Below are 21,608 nucleotides of genomic sequence, written 5' to 3' on the forward strand. Positions count from 1 at the left end.
AATATCCACATCTGCACCCCCACACTAAATATCCACATCTGCACACCCCCACACTGAATATCCACATCTGCACACCCCCACACTGAATATCCACATCTGCACAACCCCATCTACCCTGAATATCCACATCCGCACATCCCCACACTAAATATCCACATCCGCACATCCCCACACTAAATATCCACATCTGCACCCCCACACTGAATATCCACATCTGCACACCCCACACTAAATATCCACATCTGCACCCCCACCCTGAATATCCACATCTGCACCCCCACACTAAATATCCACATCTGCACACCCCCACACTAAATATCCACATCTGCACCCCCACCCTGAATATCCACATCTGCACCCCCACACTAAATATCCACATCTGCACATCCCCACACTAAATATCCACATCTGCACACCCCCACACCGAATATCCACATCTGCACACCCCCACACTGAATATCCACATCTGCACACCCCCACACTGAATATCCACATCTGCACACCCCCACACTGAATATCCACATCTGCACACCCCCACACTAAATATCCACATCTGCACCCCCACACCGAATATCCACATCTGCACACCCCCACACTGAATATCCACATCTGCACCCCCACATTGAATATCCACATCCGCACATCCCCACACTGAATATCCACATCTGCACATCCCCACACTAAATATCCACATCTGCACCCCCACACCGAATATCCACATCTGCACACCCCCACACTAAATATCCACATCTGCACACCCCCACACCGAATATCCACATCTGCACACCCCCACACTGAATATCCACATCTGCACCCCCACACTAAATATCCACATCCGCACATCCCCACACTGAATATCCACATCTGCACAACCCCACACTAAATATCCACATCTGCACCCCCACACTAAATATCCACATCTGCACCCCCACACTAAATATCCACATCCGCACATCCCCACACTGAATATCCACATCTGCACCCCCACACTAAATATCCACATCCGCACATCCCCACACTAAATATCCACATCTGCACCCCCACACTAAATATCCACATCCGCACATCCCCACACTAAATATCCACATCCGCACATCCCCACACTGAATATCCACATCTGCACACCCCCACACTAAATATCCACATCTGCACCCCCACACTAAATATCCACATCTGCACCCCCACACTAAATATCCACATCTGCACATCCCCACACTAAATATCCACATCCGCACATCCCCACACTAAATATCCACATCCGCACATCCCCACACTGAATATCCACATCTGCACACCCCCACACTAAATATCCACATCTGCACCCCCACACTAAATATCCACATCCGCACATCCCCACACTGAATATCCACATCTGCACCCCCACACTAAATATCCACATCCGCACATCCCCACACTGAATATCCACATCCGCACATCCCCACACTGAATATCCACATCTGCACACCCCCACACTAAATATCCACATCTGCACCCCCACACTAAATATCCACATCCGCACATCCCCACACTGAATATCCACATCTGCACCCCCACACTAAATATCCACATCCGCACATCCCCACACTGAATATCCACATCCGCACATCCCCACACTGAATATCCACATCTGCACACCCCCACACTGAATATCCACATCCGCACATCCCCACACCGAATATCCACATCTGCACACCCCCACACTGAATATCCACATCTGCACACCCCCACACTGAATATCCACATCTGCACACCCCCACACTGAATATCCACATCCGCACATCCCCACACCGAATATCCACATCTGCACACCCCCACACCGAATATCCACATCCGCACATCCCCACACTGAATATCCACATCCGCACATCCCCACACTGAATATCCACATCTGCACCCCCACACTAAATATCCACATCCGCACATCCCCACACTGAATATCCACATCCGCACATCCCCACACTGAATATCCACATCCGCACACCCCCACACTAAATATCCACATCCGCACATCCCCACACTGAATATCCACATCTGCACCCCCCCACACTAAATATCCACATCCGCACATCCCCACACTAAATATCCACATCTGCACCCCCACACTGAATATCCACATCCGCACACCCCCACACTGAATATCCACATCCGCACATCCCCACACTGAATATCCCCATCCGCACATCCCCACACTGAATATCCACATCCGCACATCCCCACACTGAATATCCACATCTGCACACCCCCACACCGAATATCCACATCTGCACACCCCCACACCGAATATCCACATCTGCACACCCCCACACCGAATATCCACATCTGCAGCCCCACACTGAATATCCACATCTTCACACCCCCACACCGAATATCCACATCTGCACACCCCCACACTAAATATCCACATCTGCACACCCCCACACTAAATATCCACATCCGCACATCCCCACACTAAATATCCACATCTGCACATCCCCACACTGAATATCCACATCTGCACACCCCCACACTGAATATCCACATCTGCACATCCCCACACTAAATATCCACATCTGCACCCCCACACTAAATATCCACATCCGCACATCCCCACACTAAATATCCACATCTGCACCCCCACACTAAATATCCACATCCGCACATCCCCACACTAAATATCCACATCCGCACATCCCCACACTAAATATCCACATCTGCACCCCCACACTAAATATCCACATCCGCACATCCCCACACTAATTATCCACATCTGCACACCCCCACACTGAATATCCACATCTGCACACCCCCACACTGAATATCCACATCTGCACCCCCACACCGAATATCCACATCTGCACACCCCCACACCGAATATCCACATCTGCACCCCCACACCGAATATCCACATCTGCACACCCCCACACCGAATATCCACATCTGCAGCCCCACACTGAATATCCACATCTGCACACCCCCACACTGAATATCCACATCTGCACACCCCCACACCGAATATCCACATCTGCACCCCCACATTGAATATCCACATCTGCACCCCCCCACACTGAATATCCACATCTGCACCCCCCCACACCGAATATCCACATCTGCACCCCCACATTGAATATCCACATCCGCACCCCCCCACACCGAATATCCACATCTGCACACCCCCACACATTAGCTATCCACATCTGCACACCCCCACACTGAATATCCACATCTGCACACCCCCACACCGAATATCCACATCTGCACACCCCCACACATTAGCTATCCACATCTGCACACCCCCACACCGGCTATCCACATCTGCACACCCCCACACATTAGCTATCCACATCTGCACACCCCCACACCGGCTATCCACATCTGCACACCCCCACACTGAATATCCACATCTGCACAACCCCACCTACCCTGAATATCCACATCTGCACCCCCACACTGAATATCCACATCTGCACACCCCCACACTGAATATCCACATCTGCACAACCCCACCTACCCTGAATATCCACATCTGCACCCCCACACTGAATATCCACATCTGCACACCCCCACACTGAATATCCACATCTTCACACTCCCACACTGAATATCCACATCTGCACAACCCCATCTACCCTGAATATCCACATCTGCACAGCCCCAACTACCCTGAATAGCCACATCTGCACAACCCCACACGGAATATCCACATTTGCACAACCCCATCTACCCTGAATATCCACATCTGCACAACCCCACCTACCCTGAATAGCCACATCTGCACAACCCCACACTGAATATCCACATTTGCACAACCCCATCTACCCTGAATATCCACATCTGCACAACCCCACCTACCCTGAATATCCACATCTGCATCCCCACACTGAATATCCACATCTGCACACCCCCACACTGAATATCCACATCTGCACACCCCCACACTGAATATCCATATCTGCACCCCCACACTGAATAGCCACATCTGCACACCCTCACACTGAATATCCACATCTGCACAACCCCACCTACCCTGAATAGCCACATCTGCACAACCCCACACGGAATATCCACATCTGCACAACCCCATTTACCCTGAATATCCACATCTGCACAACCCCACCTACACTGAATAGCCACATCTGCACAACCCCACACTGAATATCCACATCTGCACAACCCCATCTACCCTGAATATCCACATCTGCACCCCCACACTGAATATCCACATCTGCACACCCCCACACTGAATATCCACATCTGCACACCCCCACACTGAATATCCATATCTGCACCCCCACACTGAATATCCACATCTGCACACCCCCACACTGAATATCCACACCTGCACCCCCACACTGAATATCCACATCTGCACCCCCACACTGAATATCCACATCTGCACGCCCCCACACCGAATATCCACATCTGCACACCCCCACACCGAATATCCACATCTGCACACCCCCACACCGAATATCCACATCTGCACCCCCCCACACCGAATATCCACATCTGCAACACCACACCGAATATCCACATATGCACCCCCACACCGAATATCCACATCTGCACACCCCCACACCGAATATCCACATCTGCACACCCCCACACCGAATATCCACATCTGCACACCCCCATAGAATATCCACATCTGCACCCCCCCACACCGAATATCCACATCTGCACACCCCACACCCATTATCCACATCTGCACACCCCCAGTCTGAATATCCACATCCGCACACCCCCACACTGAATATCCACATCTGCACCCCACACTGAATATCCACATCTGCACCCCCACACTGAATAGCCACATCTGCACCCCCACACTGAATATCCACATCTGCACATCCCCACACTGAATATCCACATCTGCACGCCCCCACACCGAATATCCACATCTGCACACCCCCACACCGAATATCCACATCTGCACACACCCACACCGAATATCCTCATCTGCACACCCCCACACCGAATATCCACATCTGCACACCCCCACACCGGCTATCCACATCTGCACACCCCCACACCGGCTATCCACATCTGCACAGCCCCACACCGGATATCCACATCTGTACACCCCCACACCGGATATCCACATCTGCACACCCCACACTAAATATCCACATCTGCACAACCCCACCTACCCTGAATATCCACATCTGCACCCCCACACTGAATATCCACATCTGCACGCCCCCACACCGAATATCCACATCTGCACACCCCCACACCGAATATCCACATCTGCACACCCCCACACCGAATATCCACATCTGCACACCCCCACACCGAATATCCACATCTGCACACCCCCACACCGGCTATCCACATCTGCACACCCCCACACCGGCTATCCACATCTGCACACCCCCACACCGGCTATCCACATCTGCACACCCCAACACTGGCTATCCACATCTGCACACCCCCACACCGAATATCCACATCTGCACACCCCCACACTGAATATCCACATCTGCACACCCCACACTAAATATCCACATCTGCACAACCCCACCTACCCTGAATATCCACATCTGCACCCCCACACTGAATATCCACATCTGCACACCCCCACACTGAATATCCACATCGTCACACTCCCACACTGAATATCCACATCTGCACAACCCCACCTACCCTGAATATCCACATCTGCACAACCCCACCTACCCTGAATAGCCACATCTGCACAACCCCACACGGAATATCCACATCTGCACAACCCCATCTACCCTGAATATCCACATCTGCACAACCCCACACTGAATATGGATGAAAGTTGTGTGTACAGGGTGACGTGTATGTTGTGTGTACAGGGTGGCATGTATTTTGTGTGTACAGGGTGGCATGTATTTTGTGTGTGCAGGGTGGCTTGTACGTCATGTGTACAGGGTGACATTTTCCTGTCTGAAACACAACATATATTGGGGCCAGCCTGTCAGATGGAACTGGGGGTACACAGTCTTGTGTCACTCTGAGCCTTACCGCGGGCACACACGGGATGTCCTTCACTTTGAGCCAGGCCAGGTCCAGGAAGCCCTCCCCTCGGTAACAGGACTGCAGCCGGTCTTTGATGCGCTCGTTGATGGAACTCAGCACGAACATGCAGAGGACGGACTCGTCGGGGGCTTTGCTGCGTCTCTTCTGGCCTTTGGAGAAGAGGGCGAAGAGCACGTCGTCCTGGTCCGGGTGGATGCCCAGGGAGGTGGCCAGAACAGGGCCGGCTTTGGCCAGGTGGGCAGCCTGCAGCAGGCGGTACTCCACCCCATCCTTCACACAGCCGATTGGCATCTCCACGTAGGAGTTGAAGGTGGTGTCGGCCTGGCACAGGCGGACCAGTTTGGAGGTGTAAACCTGTTGGCGGGTGGAGCCGGGCCCGGCATTGACCAGCTCGGGCTGTAGGGTGAGGAAATAGACAAAGGCCGAGCTGCTGAAGCCGTAGATGTAATAAATGTCAAAGTCTGGGATCACAGTGAAGGTGTCGGACGGGATTTTGATGAGCGAGGCGAGGAACTCGTCCTGGAAGACGAAGGAGAACATCTCGTCGGCCTCGGGGTTGCTGGCCAGCAGGCGGCTGGAGATGGTGGGGAAGTATTCCGGCTTGCCATCCACCGCCGTGGCCACAAAGAGCTTGGCGTCCGCGCCCTGGTCCGACACGATCACCCCGAAGACGGAGCCACTGTCGTTGACCCGGGACAGGTAGTGCTCCTTCTTGTGGAAGGGCTCACCCAGCTTGAATAGGTCGTCCAGCCGCAGCAGCTTGCAGATCCCTTGGTACAGGCTGCCACAGGCGATCAGGCGCCGCTCCCCCTGGTCGATCAGCAGCATCTTGTTGACGTTGTCGGTCAGCCGCAGCGGCTCGTTACAGGGCTGCACCATGCGGGGGGGGTAACAGTCCGGGTTGTCCTCGTCCGGCCCCGTCTGGTGGGTGACCAGAGGCAGCAGCTCACTGGATAGCTTGTAGATCCTGTTCACCGCCCCCAGGTACACACTCCCCGTCCTCTGGTCCACCACTAGGTGGTTGAACACCCAGTCGGGGTTGTCAGTCTTGAACGTGTTATACTCCTGGTTCATACCCGCCTGCCCAGAGGAGGAGGAGGAGGTGGAGGAGATGAGGAGCAAATGAAAGATGAAGCAAATCCGGTTCCATCTCACTGCTGCCATGGTTCTGGGTGTTGGGTGGTGCTGGCTCTGCCCAACTGCCCTCCTTTCAACTTGTCTTTTTAAATCCCAAATTAATCCGACTAAAATCTGTCCATGTGCACACGTCTGAGGTTCAGCATCCTCAACCTGCAAAGAGAGAGAAAAGAAGAGATGTGTGAGAATCAACTTGGTTGTCACCCGTGGCCCAGATAGACAGCAGGGCAGATTGAGAATGTTGTCCAGCTCTTTCTAAGTCTCTGTGACACTCATCTCCTCCTCTGCAGTGTGTGTGTGTGCCTCTCCCTCCAATCTATTTACTGCAACCACACATTCTCTCTCTCCATTCATTCCCAAGTCACTCATTTCAGCCAAGCAATTGCTACGTATGCACATCACCAAAAATCTGTCCTGGTCCACCACTACCGTCAAGAAAGCAGAACAGCGCCTATAATTCCTCAGGAAACTAAGGCAATTCCGTATGTCCACATTGACTCTTACCAATTTTTACAGATGCACCATTGAAAGCATCGAATCCGGCTGTATCACAGCCTGGTATGCCAACTGCTTGGCCCAAGACTGCAAGAAACTACAGAGAGTCATGTACACCGCCCAGTCCATCACACGAACCCGCATCCCATCCATTGACTCCATCTACACCTCCCGCTGTCTGGGGAAAGCGGGCAGCATAATCAAAGACCCCTCTCACCCGGCTTGCTCACTCTTCCAACTTCTTCCATCGGGCAGGAGATACAAAAATCTGAGAACATGCACTAACAGATACAAAAACAGCTTCTTCCCCGCTGTTTCCAGACTCCTAAACGACCCTCTTATGGACTGACCTCATTAATACTACACCCGTGTATGCTTCACCCGATGCCGATGTCTAGGTATTTACATTTTGTACCTTGCGTTGCCCTATTATGTATTTTCTTTTTTTTTCATGTACTAAATGATCTGTTTGAGCTGCTTGCAGAAAAATACTTTTCACAGTACCTCGGTACACGTGACAATAAACAAATCCAAAGTCTTTTCTACAATCTGCTCTATAAGTCCACAGGTGATGGTGAGGAACTGGCAGCTTCAGTTGTCCAGGCCGCTCTCCAGGAGGCTGAAAGCTCCTGTGTCAGCTCGAGCAGTGAGCGAAGCATTTCAAAAGTCAGGAATTCATTACAGGGCACTAAGAGGGGGAAGCGATAGAAAATCCCGTTTAAGGACCTTCTTCTTATGTTTTTTCAAACCTACATTTATTTATTTTTATAAATTTAGAGTACCCAATTATTTATTTTTTCCAATTAAGGGGCAATTTAGCGTGGCCAAAACCTAAGCTGCACATTTTTGGGTTGTGGAGGTGAAACCCACACAAACACAGGGAGAATGTGCAAACTCCAAGCGGACAGTGACACAGGGCTGGGATTCGAACCCGGGTCCTCAGCACCGTAGTCCCAATGCTAACCACTGCTCCATGTGCCACCCTCAAACATATATTTAAACAACTACATGTTAGAGGAGATGGTACAATCGTTAAAACTACCGAAGAGGACATTTCAAACTCAGGTGTTTATTTGCATTTGAACCCATTCTGTTTAAAATCTTCATCTTTTGGGGGAAAGCTCCACTGGCTGGTTTAGTGGCACCCTGCAGGAGTTCAGTGTCCGAACTACCCGTATCTCCAGTGCTCATTGGCCACTCGTCTTGCTAATCAGAATGTCCATTCCAATGCAGCCTTATGTCTGTTTTTCTTTTACAAAAGGGGCAGGTTTGCCTTTCAGCAATTCGGGGGTTTAGTCAAAATAAATCCAGAACCAAAGTCCAGCTGACAAAGACAAGTGTAAATACGTTGCAGCAATCAGAACTTCAAAAAACCCGGAAGGTGGCACCTAGGAGCTGGTTTAGCACACTGGGCTAAATCGCTGGCTTTGAAAGCAGACCAAGGCAGGCCAGCAGCACGGTTCAATTCCCGTACCGGTCTCCCCGAACAGGCGCTGGAATGTGGTGACTAGGGGATTTTCACAGTAACTTCATTTGAAGCCTACTTGTGACAATAAGCGATTTTCATTTCATTTCATTTCAAGGAGTTAGGTGGATTGGCCAGGCTAAAGTGCCCCAGTGTCCTGCAGGGATGCTCAGGTTGGGTTCGGGAAATAGGGCGAAGGAGCGGACCTTCCCAAGGGTCAGTGCCGACTCGATGGGCTGAGTGGCCTCCTTCTGCCCTGTAATCAATTAAACCAAAACTTACATCTTCAGTTCACAAGAGAGATGTTATTCTGAATAATTTCAATCAAGAGTGACTTTATATTTAAAAAGGAAACTTTCAAAAAGCTCGTTGTAATCTCAATACACCCAAAATTATAATGGACTGAAATGACCTCAGGGCATCTCCCCGCTGTGAATTGCTGCTGGGGAGAATCACAGCTGGTTTCATCATTCAGAGGCGCGACTCACACCCCCCTTCCCCAATACCCCCCACAACCCCCTTGCCCAATACCCCCCACAAACCCACAAACCCCTTGCCCAATACCCTCCACTCCCCTTTCCCCAATACACCACACACACCCTTCCCCAATACCCCCCCACAACCTCCTTCCCCAAAACACCCCACCCGCCCTTCCCCAATACCCCCCAACCCCCAATACCCACCACCCCCCTTCCCCAATACCCACCACCCCCCCTTCCCCAATAACCCCACAACCCCCTTCCCCAATACCCCACACCCCCCCTTCCCCAATACCCTCCACTTCCCCTTCCCCAATACCCTCCACCCCCTTCCCCAATCCCTCCACCCCATTCCCCAATACACCCCACCCCCCCTTCCCCAATACCCCCCACACCCTTCCCCAATACCCCCCACAACCCCCTTCCCCAATACACCCCAAACCCCTTCCCCAATACCCTCCACCCCCTTCCCCAATACCCTCCACCCCCCTTCCCCAATACACCCCACCCCCCCTTCCCCAATACACCCCACCCCCCTTCCCCAATACCCTCCACCCCCTTCCCCAATACCTTCCACCCCCCCTTCCCCAATACATCCCACCCCCCTGCCCCAATACCCCCCACAATCCCCTTCCCCAATACACCCTACCCCCCTTCCCCAATACCCCAACCCCCTTCCCCAATCCCCCCCTTCTCCAATACCCCCAAGCCCCTTCCCCAAATCTCCCCCCACCCACCTATCCTCCCCCACCCCAGCCCCCCTATCCTCCCCCACCCCAAATCCCCCCCACCCACCTATCCTCCTCCACCACAGCCCCCCTATCCCCCCACCTCTCTTCCCCAATCCCCCCACCCCCTTTACCCAATGACCCCCACCCCCCTTCCCCAATCATCCCAGCCCCCTATCCTCCCCCACCCCAGCCCCCCTATCCCCCCCACCCCTCTTCCCCAATCACCCCCACTCCTCTTCTCCAATTCCCCCCCACTCCTCTTCCCCAAATCCCCCCCACCCCTTCACCAATCCCCCCACCCCTTCCCCAATCCCCCCCACTGCTTCCCCAATCCCCCCCACCCACCCCTTCCCCAATCCCCCACCCACCCACCCCTTCCCCAATCCCCCACCCACCCACCCCTTCCCCAATCACCCCCATCCCCCTTCCCCAATCACCCCGACCCACCTATCCTTCCCCACCACAGCCCCCCTATCCTTCCCCACCCCAAATCCCCCACCCATCTATCCTCCCCCACCCCAGCCCCCCTATCCCACCCCACCCCTCTTCCCCAATCCCCCCCACCCCCTTTCCCCAATCACCTCCACCCCCCTACCCCAAATCTCCCCCCACCCATCCTCCCCCACCCCAGACCCCCTATCCTCCCCCACCCCAAATCCCCCCCACCCACCTATCCTCCCCCACCCCAGCCCCCCTATCCCCCACCCCCTCTTCCCCAATCCCCCCACCCCCTTTCCCCAATCACACCCACACCCTTCCCCAATCACCCCAGCCCCCCCATCCTCCCCCACTCCAGCCCCCCTATCCCCCCACGCCTCTTCCCCAATCACCCGCACCCCCTTCCCCAATCACCCCCACTCCTCTTCCCCAATTCCCCCCCACTACTCTTCCCAAATCCCCCCCACCCCTTCCCCAATCCCCCCCCACCCACCCCTTCCTCAATCCCCACCCACCCACCCGTTCCCCAATCCACCCGCACCCACCCCGTCCCCAATCCCTCCCACCCCTTCCCCAATCCCCCCTCCACCCACCCCTTCCCCAATCTGCCCCACCCCCCTTCGCCAATCCCCACCCACCCCCTTCCCCAATCTCCCCCCCACCCACCCCTTCCCCAATCTCCCCCCACCCACCCCTTCCCCACCCCTTCCCCAATCACCCCCCGCCCACCCACACACCCCTTTCCCAATCACCCCCCACCCACCCACCCCTTCCCCAATCCCCCCCACCCACCCACCCCTTCCCCAATCCCCACCCACCCACCCCTTCCCCAATCCTCCCCCACCCACCCACCACTTCCGCAATCCTCCCCCACCCACCCACCCCTTCCCCAATCCTCCCCCACCCACCCACCCCTTCCCCAATCCTCCCCCCACCCACCCACCCCTTCCGCAATCCCCCCACCCACCCATCCCTTCCCCAATCCCCACCCACCCACCCCTTCCCCAATCCCCACACCTTCCCCAATCCCCCACCCACCCCTTCCCCAATCCCCCCCACCCACCCCTTCCCCAATCCCCCCGCACCCAGCCCTTCGCCAATCCCCCCCACCCACCCACTCCTTCCCCAATCCCCCCCACCCACCCACCCCTTCCCCAATCCCCCCACCCACCCACACCTTCCCCAATCCCCGCCACCCACCCCTTCCCCAAACTCCCCCCCACCCACCCCTTCCCCAATCACCCCCCGCCCACCCACACACCCCGTCCAAAATCACCCCCCACCCACCCACCCCTTCCCCAATCCCCCCCCACCCACCCCTTCCCCAATCCCCCCCCACCCACCCACCCCGCCCTTCCCCAATCCTCCCCCACCCACCCACCCCTTCCCCAATCCTCCCCCCACCCACCCACCCACCCCTTCCCCAATCCTCCCCCCACCCACCCCTTCCCCAATCCTCCCCCCACCCACCCACCCCTTCCCCAATCCTCCCCCCACCCACCCACCCCTTCCCCAATCCCCCCCACCCATCCCTTCCCCAATCCCCCCCACCCACCCACCCCTTTCCCAATCCCCCCCACCCACCCACCCCTTCCCCAATCCCCCCCACCCACCCACCCCTTCCCCAATCCCCACCCACCCACCCCTTCCCCAATCCCCCCCACCCACACCTTCCCCAATCCCCCACCCACCCCTTCCCCAATCCCCCACCCACCCCTTCCCCAATTCCCCACCCACCCCTTCCCCAATCCCCCCACCCACCCCTTCCCCAATCCCCCCACCCACCCCTTCCCCAATCCCCCCCACCCACCCACCCTTCCCCAATCCCCCCCACCCACCCACCCCTCCCCAATCCCCCCCACCCACCCACCCCTTCCCCAATCCTCCCCCCACCCACCCACCCCTTCCCCAATCCCCCCCACCCCTCCCCAATCCTCCCCACACCCACCCACCCCTTCACCAATCCTCCCCCACCCACCCACCCCTTCCCCCCCTCCCAGCCCTTCCCCAATCCCCCACACCCACCCACCCCTTCCCCAATCCTCCCCCCACCCCTTCCCCAATACTCCCCACACACGCCCACCCCTTCCCCAATTCCCCCTCCCCTTCCCCAATCCTCCCCACACCCACCCACCCCTTCCCCAATCCCCCCTCCCACTCCTTCCCCAATCCCCCCCACCCACCCCTTCCCCAATCACCACCCACCCACCCCTTCCCCAATCCCCCCCACCCACCCACCCCTTTCCCAATCCCCCCCACCCACCCACCCCTTCCCCAATCCCCCCCACCCACCCACCCCTTCCCCAATCCCCACCCACCCACCCCTTCCCCAATCCCCCCCACCCACACCTTCCCCAATCCCCCACCCACCCCTTCCCCAATCCCCCACCCACCCCTTCCCCAATTCCCCACCCACCCCTTCCCCAATCCCCCCACCCACCCCTTCCCCAATCCCCCCACCCACCCCTTCCCCAATCCCCCCCACCCACCCACCCTTCCCCAATCCCCCCCACCCACCCACCCCTCCCCAATCCCCCCCACCCACCCACCCCTTCCCCAATCCTCCCCCCACCCACCCACCCCTTCCCCAATCCCCCCCACCCCTCCCCAATCCTCCCCACACCCACCCACCCCTTCACCAATCCTCCCCCACCCACCCACCCCTTCCCCCCCTCCCAGCCCTTCCCCAATCCCCCACACCCACCCACCCCTTCCCCAATCCTCCCCCCACCCCTTCCCCAATACTCCCCACACACGCCCACCCCTTCCCCAATTCCCCCTCCCCTTCCCCAATCCTCCCCACACCCACCCACCCCTTCCCCAATCCCCCCTCCCACCCCTTCCCCAATCCCCCCCACCCACCCCTTCCCCAATCACCACCCACCCACCCCTTCCCCAATCCCCCCCACCCACCCACCCCTTCCCCAATCCCCCCCCACCCCTTCCCCAATCTCCCCACCCACCCACCCCTTCCCCAATCCTCCCCCCACCCCTTCCCCAATCCTCCCCACACTCACCCACCCCTTCTCCAATTCCCCCGCCCCTTCCGCCAATCCTCCCCACACCCACCCACACCTTCCCCAATCCTCCCCCACCCACCCACCCCTTCCCCAATCCCCCCCACCCCTTCCCCAATCCTCCCCACACCCACCCACCCCTTCCCCAATCCTCCCCCCACCCACCCACCCCTTCCCCAATACCCCCCACCCACCCACCCCTTCCTCAATCCCCCCACCCACCCACCCCTTCCCCAATTCTCCCCCCCACCCCTTCCCCAATCTCCCCACCCACCCACCCCTTCCCCAATCCTCCCCCCACCCCTTCCCCAATCCTCCCCACACTCACCCACCCCTTCCCCAATTCCCCCGTCCCTTCTCCAATCCTCCCCACACCCACCCACACCTTCCCCAATCCTCCCCCCACCCACCCACCCCTTCCCCAATCCCCCCCAACCCTTCCCCAATCTCCCCACAGACCCACCCCTTCCCCAATTCCCCCGCCCCTTCCCCAATCCTCCCCACACCCACCCACCCCTTCCCCAATCCTCCCCCCACCCACCCACCCCTTCCCCAATCCCCCCACCCCTTCCCCAATCCTCCCCACACCCACCCCTTCCCCAATCCACCCCACCCACCCACCCCTTCCCCAATCTCCCCACCCACCCACCCCTTCCCCAATTCCCCCCCCCACCCACCCACCCCTTCCCCAATTCCCCCCCACCCACCCACCCCTTCCCCAATCCCCCCCCACCCACCCACCCCTTCCCCAATCCCCCCACCCCTTCCCCAATCCTCCCCACACCCACCCACCCCTTCCCCAATCCTCCCCACCCACCCACCCCTTCCCCAATACCCCCCACCCACCCACCCCTTCCCCAATCTCCCCACCCACCCACCCCTTCCCCAATCCCCCCCCACCCACTCACCCCTTCCCCAATCCCCCCCCCACCCACCCCTTCCCCAATCCCCCCCACCCACCCCTTCCCCAATCCCCCCACCCACCCACCCCTTCACCAATCCCCCCACCCACCAACCCCTTCCCCAATCCCCCCCATCCACCCACCACTTCCCCAATCCCCCCCACCCACCCCTTCCCCAATCCCCCCCACCCCTTCCCCAATCCCACCCCCACCCACCCACCCCTTCCCCAATTCTCCCCCACACCCCTTCCCCAATTCTCCCCCCCACCCCCACTTCCCCAATCCCGTCCAACCCCACCCTTCCCCAATCCCATCCAGCAATCCCACCCCCTTCCCCAATCCCATCCACCAATCCAACCCCCCTTCCCCAAATCCCATTCTCCACCCCTCCTCAAATCCCATTCACCCCCCACCTCCCCAAATCCCATTCTCCCCCCACCTCCCCAAATCCCATTCTCCCCCCACCTCCCCAAATCCTATTCTCCCCCCACCTCCCCAAATCCCAATTCTCCCCCCAATCCCATTCTCCCCCCACCTCCCCAAATCCCATTCTTCCCCCCCAATCCCATTCTCCCCACACCTCCCCAAATCCCATTCTTCCCCCACCTCCCCAAATCCCATTCTTCCCCCCCAATCTCATTCTCCCCCCAATCCCATTCTCCCCCCACCTCCCCAAATCCCATTCTCCCCCCCAAATCCCATTCTCCCCCCTCCCCAAATCCCATTCTCCCCCCACCTCCCCAAATCCCATTCTCCCCAAATCCCATTCTCCCCCCACCTCCCCAAATCCCATTCTCCCCAAATCCCATTCTCCCCCCTCCTCCCCAAATCCCATTCTCCCCCACCTCCCCAAATCCCATTCTTCCCCCACCTCCCCAAATCCCATTCTCCCACCCCCAAATCCCAATCTCCCCCCACCTCCCCAAATCCCATTCTCCCCCCACCTCCCCAAATCCCATTCTTCCCCCCCAATCCCATTCTCACCCCACCTCCCCAAATCCCATTCTTCCCCCCAATCCCATTCTTCCCCCCAATCCCATTCTTCCCCCCCAAAATCCCATTCTCCCCCCACCTCCCCAAATCCCATTCTCCCCCCCAATCCCCATTCCCCCCCCAATCACATCCCCCCCCCCAATCACATTCCCCCCTATCTCCCCAAATCCCATTCTCCCCCCACCTCCCAAATCCCATTCTCCCCCCCCCCACCAAATCCCATTCTGCCCCCAAATCCCATTCTCTCCCCACCAAATCCCATTCTCCCCCCACCTCCCCCCCCCACCCACCAAATCCCATTCTCCCCCCACCTCCCCCCCAATCCCATTCTCCCCCCCACCTCCCCCCCAATCTCATTCTCCCCCCACCTCCCCCCCAAATCCCATTCTCCCCCCAAATCCCATTCTCCCCCCACCTCCCCCCAATCCCATTCTCCCCCCACCTCCCCCCCAAATCCCATTCTTTCCCCCCCAATCACATTCCCCCCCCATCTCCCCAAATCCCATTCTCCCCCCACCTCCCAAATTCCATTCTCCCCCCCACCAAATCCCATTCTCCCCCCACCAAATCCCATTCTCCCCCCCCCACCAAATCCCATTCTCCCCCCACAAATCCCATTCTCCCCCCCACCTCCCCCCAATCCCATTCTCCCCCCACCTCCCCCCAAATCCCATTCTCCCCCCACCACCCCCCCAAATCCCATTCTCCCCCCACCACCCCCTCAAATCCCATTCTCCCCCCCACCTCCCCCCCAAATCCCATTCTCCCCCCCACCTCCCCCCCAAATCCCATTCTCCCCCCACCTCCCCCCCAAATCCCATTCTCCCCCCACCTCCCCCCCAAATCCCATTCTCCCCCCACCACCCCCCCAAATCCCATCCCCCCCCCCCCCCCACGAGTCGCTGCTGAAGCCATACCGAGGGGCAGCGGGATGCTGGACAGGTCCTCCCGCTTTAACCTGGCCCACAGTGAGGGTCGCTCGGCTCACCCCCCGCCCCCCCCGACAGGATGGCCCTGATAAGCCGAACAACCTCCCTCCACCCCCGCCTCCAGCCCCCAGGCCCGGAGGAAGAGAGTTTACTTCGCAACCGTCTCACCAACTTCTCATTTTGTGAATTAATGGAACCCATGAATTCACAAAGGAGCGTGACATTTCATTGGAGATTTACATGAGCTTTTATAATCTATTCTTGATGGTGTGTATTACCAAGTGGTCTGATTCCATACACAAAAGTGCCTGGCTATTTCATTGGTTGGAAAACTATTTTTTTTAAACTAAATTCAAATTGGAGACACAAGATCCTCTCGACCTTTCAATCTGTTGGTAAAGTCGGGAGGGGCATTTCCTCGTGTGCCAGGGACACCTTGGGGAGAGGTAGTTTAGTTGACACAGCGCCACATCCAGACAGAACTGTCGAAGACATTTGTGGCGTTTTACACACATCTCACTGGATTTATAAAACAAAACACTGGTCCCGCGGACCGTTGACCCTTTCCCCACCCCCTTTTTTACAGAACAAAGATATTGACGATGCTGGAAATCGGAGATAAAAAAACAGAAAAGGCTGAAAATACACAGTGGTTCAGATAGCGTCCGAGCAGCATTTGATTCACCCCCTCAAATGCTCGCCTGTGCAATAATTGCTTCGATTTCACGGGCAAGGTGGTGGAGTGGGCAAACAGGCGGCAGATGAAGTTCAATGCGGAGAAGTGTGAGGTGATGCATTTTGGGAGGAAGAACATGGAGGAGAGGGGTAAATTCTGAAAGGGGTGCAGGAGCAGAGGTACCTGGGTGTATTTGTGCACAGATGGAAAACTTTTTAACAATTTGTCCAAAAGAAGCAAATGTGATGGGGCTGGTTCAGCACAGTGGGCTGAACAGCCGACTTGTAATGCAGAACAAGGCCAGCAGCGCGGGTTCAATTCCTGTACCGGCCTCTCAAACAGGCGCCGGAATGTGGCGACCAGGGGCTTTTCACAGTAACATCATTGAAGCATACTTGTGACAATAAGCAATTATTATTATTAGATCATTGAAGGTGGCAGAACAGGTGGAGACAGCAGTCAATAAAGCATAGAGTATCCTGGGCTTTATTAATAGGGGCATAGAATACAAGAGCCAGGAGGTTACGCTGAACGTAGACAAGACACTAGTTAGACCTCAGCTGGAATATGGCGCACAATTCTGGGAGTCACACTATAGGAAGGACTGGAACACATTGGAGAGAGCTCAAAGGAAGTTTACAAGAATTGAGGGCAGATTGGAGAGGTTGGGACTGTTCCCCCTGGAGAAAAGGCAGCTGCGGAGATTTGAAAGATGTTCAAAATCATGAGGGGGCTGGACAGAGTAGACAGGGAGAAACTGTATCCCCCCCCGGTATAAAGATAAAGAACGAGACGGCACAGATTTTAAAGTGATTTCCAAAAGAAGACAATGTGATGGGAGAGAAACTTTGAGTAGCTGGGGTCTGGAATGCACGGCCTGGAAGTGTGGTGGAGGCAGGTTCAACCGAGGAGTTGAAGAGGGCATTCGATGATTACTTGAATAGACACAATGTGCAGGGGCACGGGGCAAAGGCAGGGGAATAGCCTCAGAACGTTCGTCTGGAGACAGGACGGGCCTCCTTCTGCGCCGTAATTGATAGAAGTAACAAATCTTTCTCCCCCTCGCTCCGGGATTTATACAGCGAGGCTGGTCGCTCGGACCTGGAAGAGTAAATCCCAAACTTGAGATGCAACATCTGTACTGATGTTTACCCGAACAGGTTTTAGATATTTAACACTGAACTCGCTGACTTGTCAATATTAACCAACAAAAAACCTATTGGGCAGCACGAGAAATATCTTCATCGGCTTCAGGAATTAACTGCCACCTCATTGCCCGACAAGTTGGACAAAGGGGGGGGGGGGGGGGGGGGGGCGGACGAATAGGAGCTTGCTTTAAGCTGGGTAAATTTGTTAAAAAGGTGAAACAGGCCAGGAGTATCGCATTTGGACAACTCTCAGTAAAGTCAAGCTCACGTTTTTAAAAACTCTGTCTGAGGGAGGGCAGGGTCTCCGAACCCAAGACTTTGGAACATAGAATCTCGACCCCCCCAATCCAATCCAGCCACTAGCAGATCCATCACCTGGGAGTTAGACAACGTTTGTTTGAGTTTCCATTCCGCCCGCTGTCTGCTGGAGGTGCACATTTTAAAACACTGTAGGCTAACTCTGGTAAAGCCTCATTTCTTGCCCACTTGATTCACTTCCCCCGCACAGCCGTCCTGTCACCAGCACACAACGGGAATAAACAAGGAGTTCTCGCCGTCAGTGCCCAGCCAAAGCCCTGAGCCACATCTGTCCCAAACACCCCCCATGGCCCTTCAACAAGTCCCCTCGCTGAACACTGACACCCTGTGTCAGATAGGATCCAAAATGTGCAGGACTGTGCACGGACCAATAAACCAGCTGTATCCAGACTGCTGTTCATATCCAGCTGTGTCTAAAGCCAGTTGTGTCCACTGGAGAGAGGGGTTTTCGTGGATTATGGTCGATTACTCAGTCAGGAAACATGACTATGTACCTTGGATCAAACCACACTAAAGCAAGCACGTCAGTTTTATAAAAGCAACCATAATGACCCCCGCGATTAGACAGCGGCTCCTGTATCGCTTTATTGGTGCTGTCGGCTGTTTTATGATCTCACGAGGGAACAGTTGCTTTAAAATGGGAATTTCAACTAATTGAGTTGGAGGTACTTCAATTGCCGATTAGTTAAACAAATTGGGCGTTAGCAATCCATCCTCCCCATTCTAAATCAACCCAAGTAATCAGCCAGTTCAATTCCAGGGCAGTGACTAATGTCGGGTAAATGTGTTGTTTAGATGTCAACATCCAAGCTTTAAAACTGACCCCACTCCCAAATGCCCGCGAGTAAGGGTTCCCTTCCTGAATGCAGCCCATCACCAAAAACCCCAAAGTTGGTGAAGGATTAACTTTGCAAACTTTTACATTTAGCAACTTTCTGGGCAGACTTGTTGGCTAAAAATAATCCGCTCCCCGACTGGAAAGCTGAAGTTGCCCCCAGCTCCGTCCCCCGATCCCGGTGCAAGGACACACACGCCCAGCACCAGGCAGACAGGGAAAGATGTTGCAACTCACCCAATCTGATCCAAATGCTGCTGCTGAGCGATCCGGAAGCGCGACTGTTCTGGCAGCCCCGAGTCGGGGGAGGGGGGGTGGGGGAGCCCAGAGTGTGTCAGCCCCGCCACTCACTGGCTCCCCTGGCCCAAGGCTGCGGCCATATCCAGTGTAACAGGTTCAATCCTCGCAGCAGCACCGGCTCTGGGAGACTGAGCCAGCGCTGCAGCAGCGCCCCGGACAGAACGCTGCTGGGTCCTAGCGCCGGGGGGAACGAGGATAAACAGACTTCTTTCCAATTCCTGAATGAATGTTTAAGCTGTACGACGTGGAGGAATCGCACTCATTCCTCCTATGACCAAATCTTAAAAACACACAATTTGTTGGGATTCAGCGTAATGATAAATTCCAAAACGAACCTTCATAGCCCATCATTGTAAATTGCCGATCACACAAGGTTAGGTACAAGAGGAAAACCTCCATGGAGCCAGTCTGGGATGGTGGTTGGGGCTAATACCCAGAAGGTTAACGCCGCTTCCCCACACTGTATTTAGCATCTGTAGGGTCACCCAAATCTCCAACAAGGCTTCGAGTGTGGAGGGGATCCCTGTTCACAAAGCTGGGATCATCCACCCTCCCTCATTCTCTCTCTCTCACACACAAACAGTACGACTGAGCGCCAACCTGCTGACACCGAGTGTCAGTCCCGCTGGGAACTCCGCTGCTGCTTCTCTCCATCAACCCTTAAGGAGACACTGCGCCATCAGTGGAAACATTTATCAAAAGCACTTCCTTTTCAGAGGAACAATCATTGAAGAAAACACAAAGGAAATCAGACAGTAAAGTTGCCATCCGTGGACGGCTGTGCAATCCAGTTGCCGCTGTAGCCAGCGCGGAGGGGCTGTTTCATCCTGGATATGGCCCCTGCTTAAAGGGGAAGATCCGACTTGTTGGACCACAGGACAGAACGGGCGCAGTCAACCTGAGCGCTTATCCAGGTGGAATCTGCCCTCCTTGTCTAAAAAGTTTATTAAAAGCCAGTTACAGTCGCAAAGTTAATGATCTGTGAAACTAAGACAGGGTTGGAGTGTATATTCCCCTCATTATCATTAATCGTCCTAATTGTGTTCATATGGAAAATTGGCCTTTAATTGCCTGACTAAGACGGGGTTTATAGGCACACATTGGACACGCTCAGCCGCGTCTGGCCAATTGGAGAAAGTGGTTTCGTTGACCTGCTGTCACGGAGGGAGACGTCAACACAGAAGGTGCTGTCCCTAATGTCTTCGCCAGGAAGCAGACGGAGTTTCTGTTACTTGTGTCACGGCCACTGCAATTCCAAAGTAATCCACTGGACGTAAAACTCTGCCAGGTTTCCCAGAGACGCGGTGAAACATTAACCTTTATGGCCAGGAAGCTGAGAGGGGAACATTACTACACGTGGTAGTGCTTTAATGAGGAATGAAGAATGTCCACTCCTCCTGAATGACTTCAGATACCGGTCTGATCGGCAAAATCACAGACCGGCCTCGGCAGCTCTCTATCACACACACACACACAGAAGCGCGCAGGTACACGGGCACATATACCACACGCACGCACAGAGGCACAATCGTACATACAGACACACATGCACAGGCGTACAGACACACATAGACACACATGCAAAGAGACTGACACGTACACACATATAGACACATATACAAACATACACATACATACAGACACACATATACATAACACACATATACAGACAAACTTAAATACACGTCCAGACACATACACAAGCGTAGACACATACATGTAGACACACACATACATAACACATACACATAGACACACTT

The 21,608-nt window shown here is 55.6% G+C and overlaps 1 protein-coding gene across 4 annotated transcripts in view; it reads right to left on the reverse strand.

The window, feature by feature from the left end:
- Positions 1 to 21,608, reverse strand: part of plxna4 (plexin A4) — a 776,634-nt gene that overhangs the window by 750,198 nt on the left and 4,828 nt on the right. For 3 of the 4 annotated variants that reach the window (XM_072471113.1, XM_072471112.1, XM_072471111.1), the window contains exon 2: positions 5,971 to 7,275. In XM_072471113.1, coding sequence (XP_072327214.1) covers positions 5,971 to 7,149 — 1,179 coding nt within the window. In that variant the 5' untranslated portion in view covers positions 7,150 to 7,275. Of the gene's footprint in view, positions 1 to 5,970; positions 7,276 to 19,785; positions 19,913 to 21,608 lie in introns of those variants that run through there. The other variant, XM_072471114.1, reaches the window with a different exon arrangement.

This window comes from Scyliorhinus torazame, chromosome 13, assembly GCF_047496885.1.
Source record: "Scyliorhinus torazame isolate Kashiwa2021f chromosome 13, sScyTor2.1, whole genome shotgun sequence".
Classification (NCBI taxonomy): domain Eukaryota; kingdom Metazoa; phylum Chordata; class Chondrichthyes; order Carcharhiniformes; family Scyliorhinidae; genus Scyliorhinus; species Scyliorhinus torazame.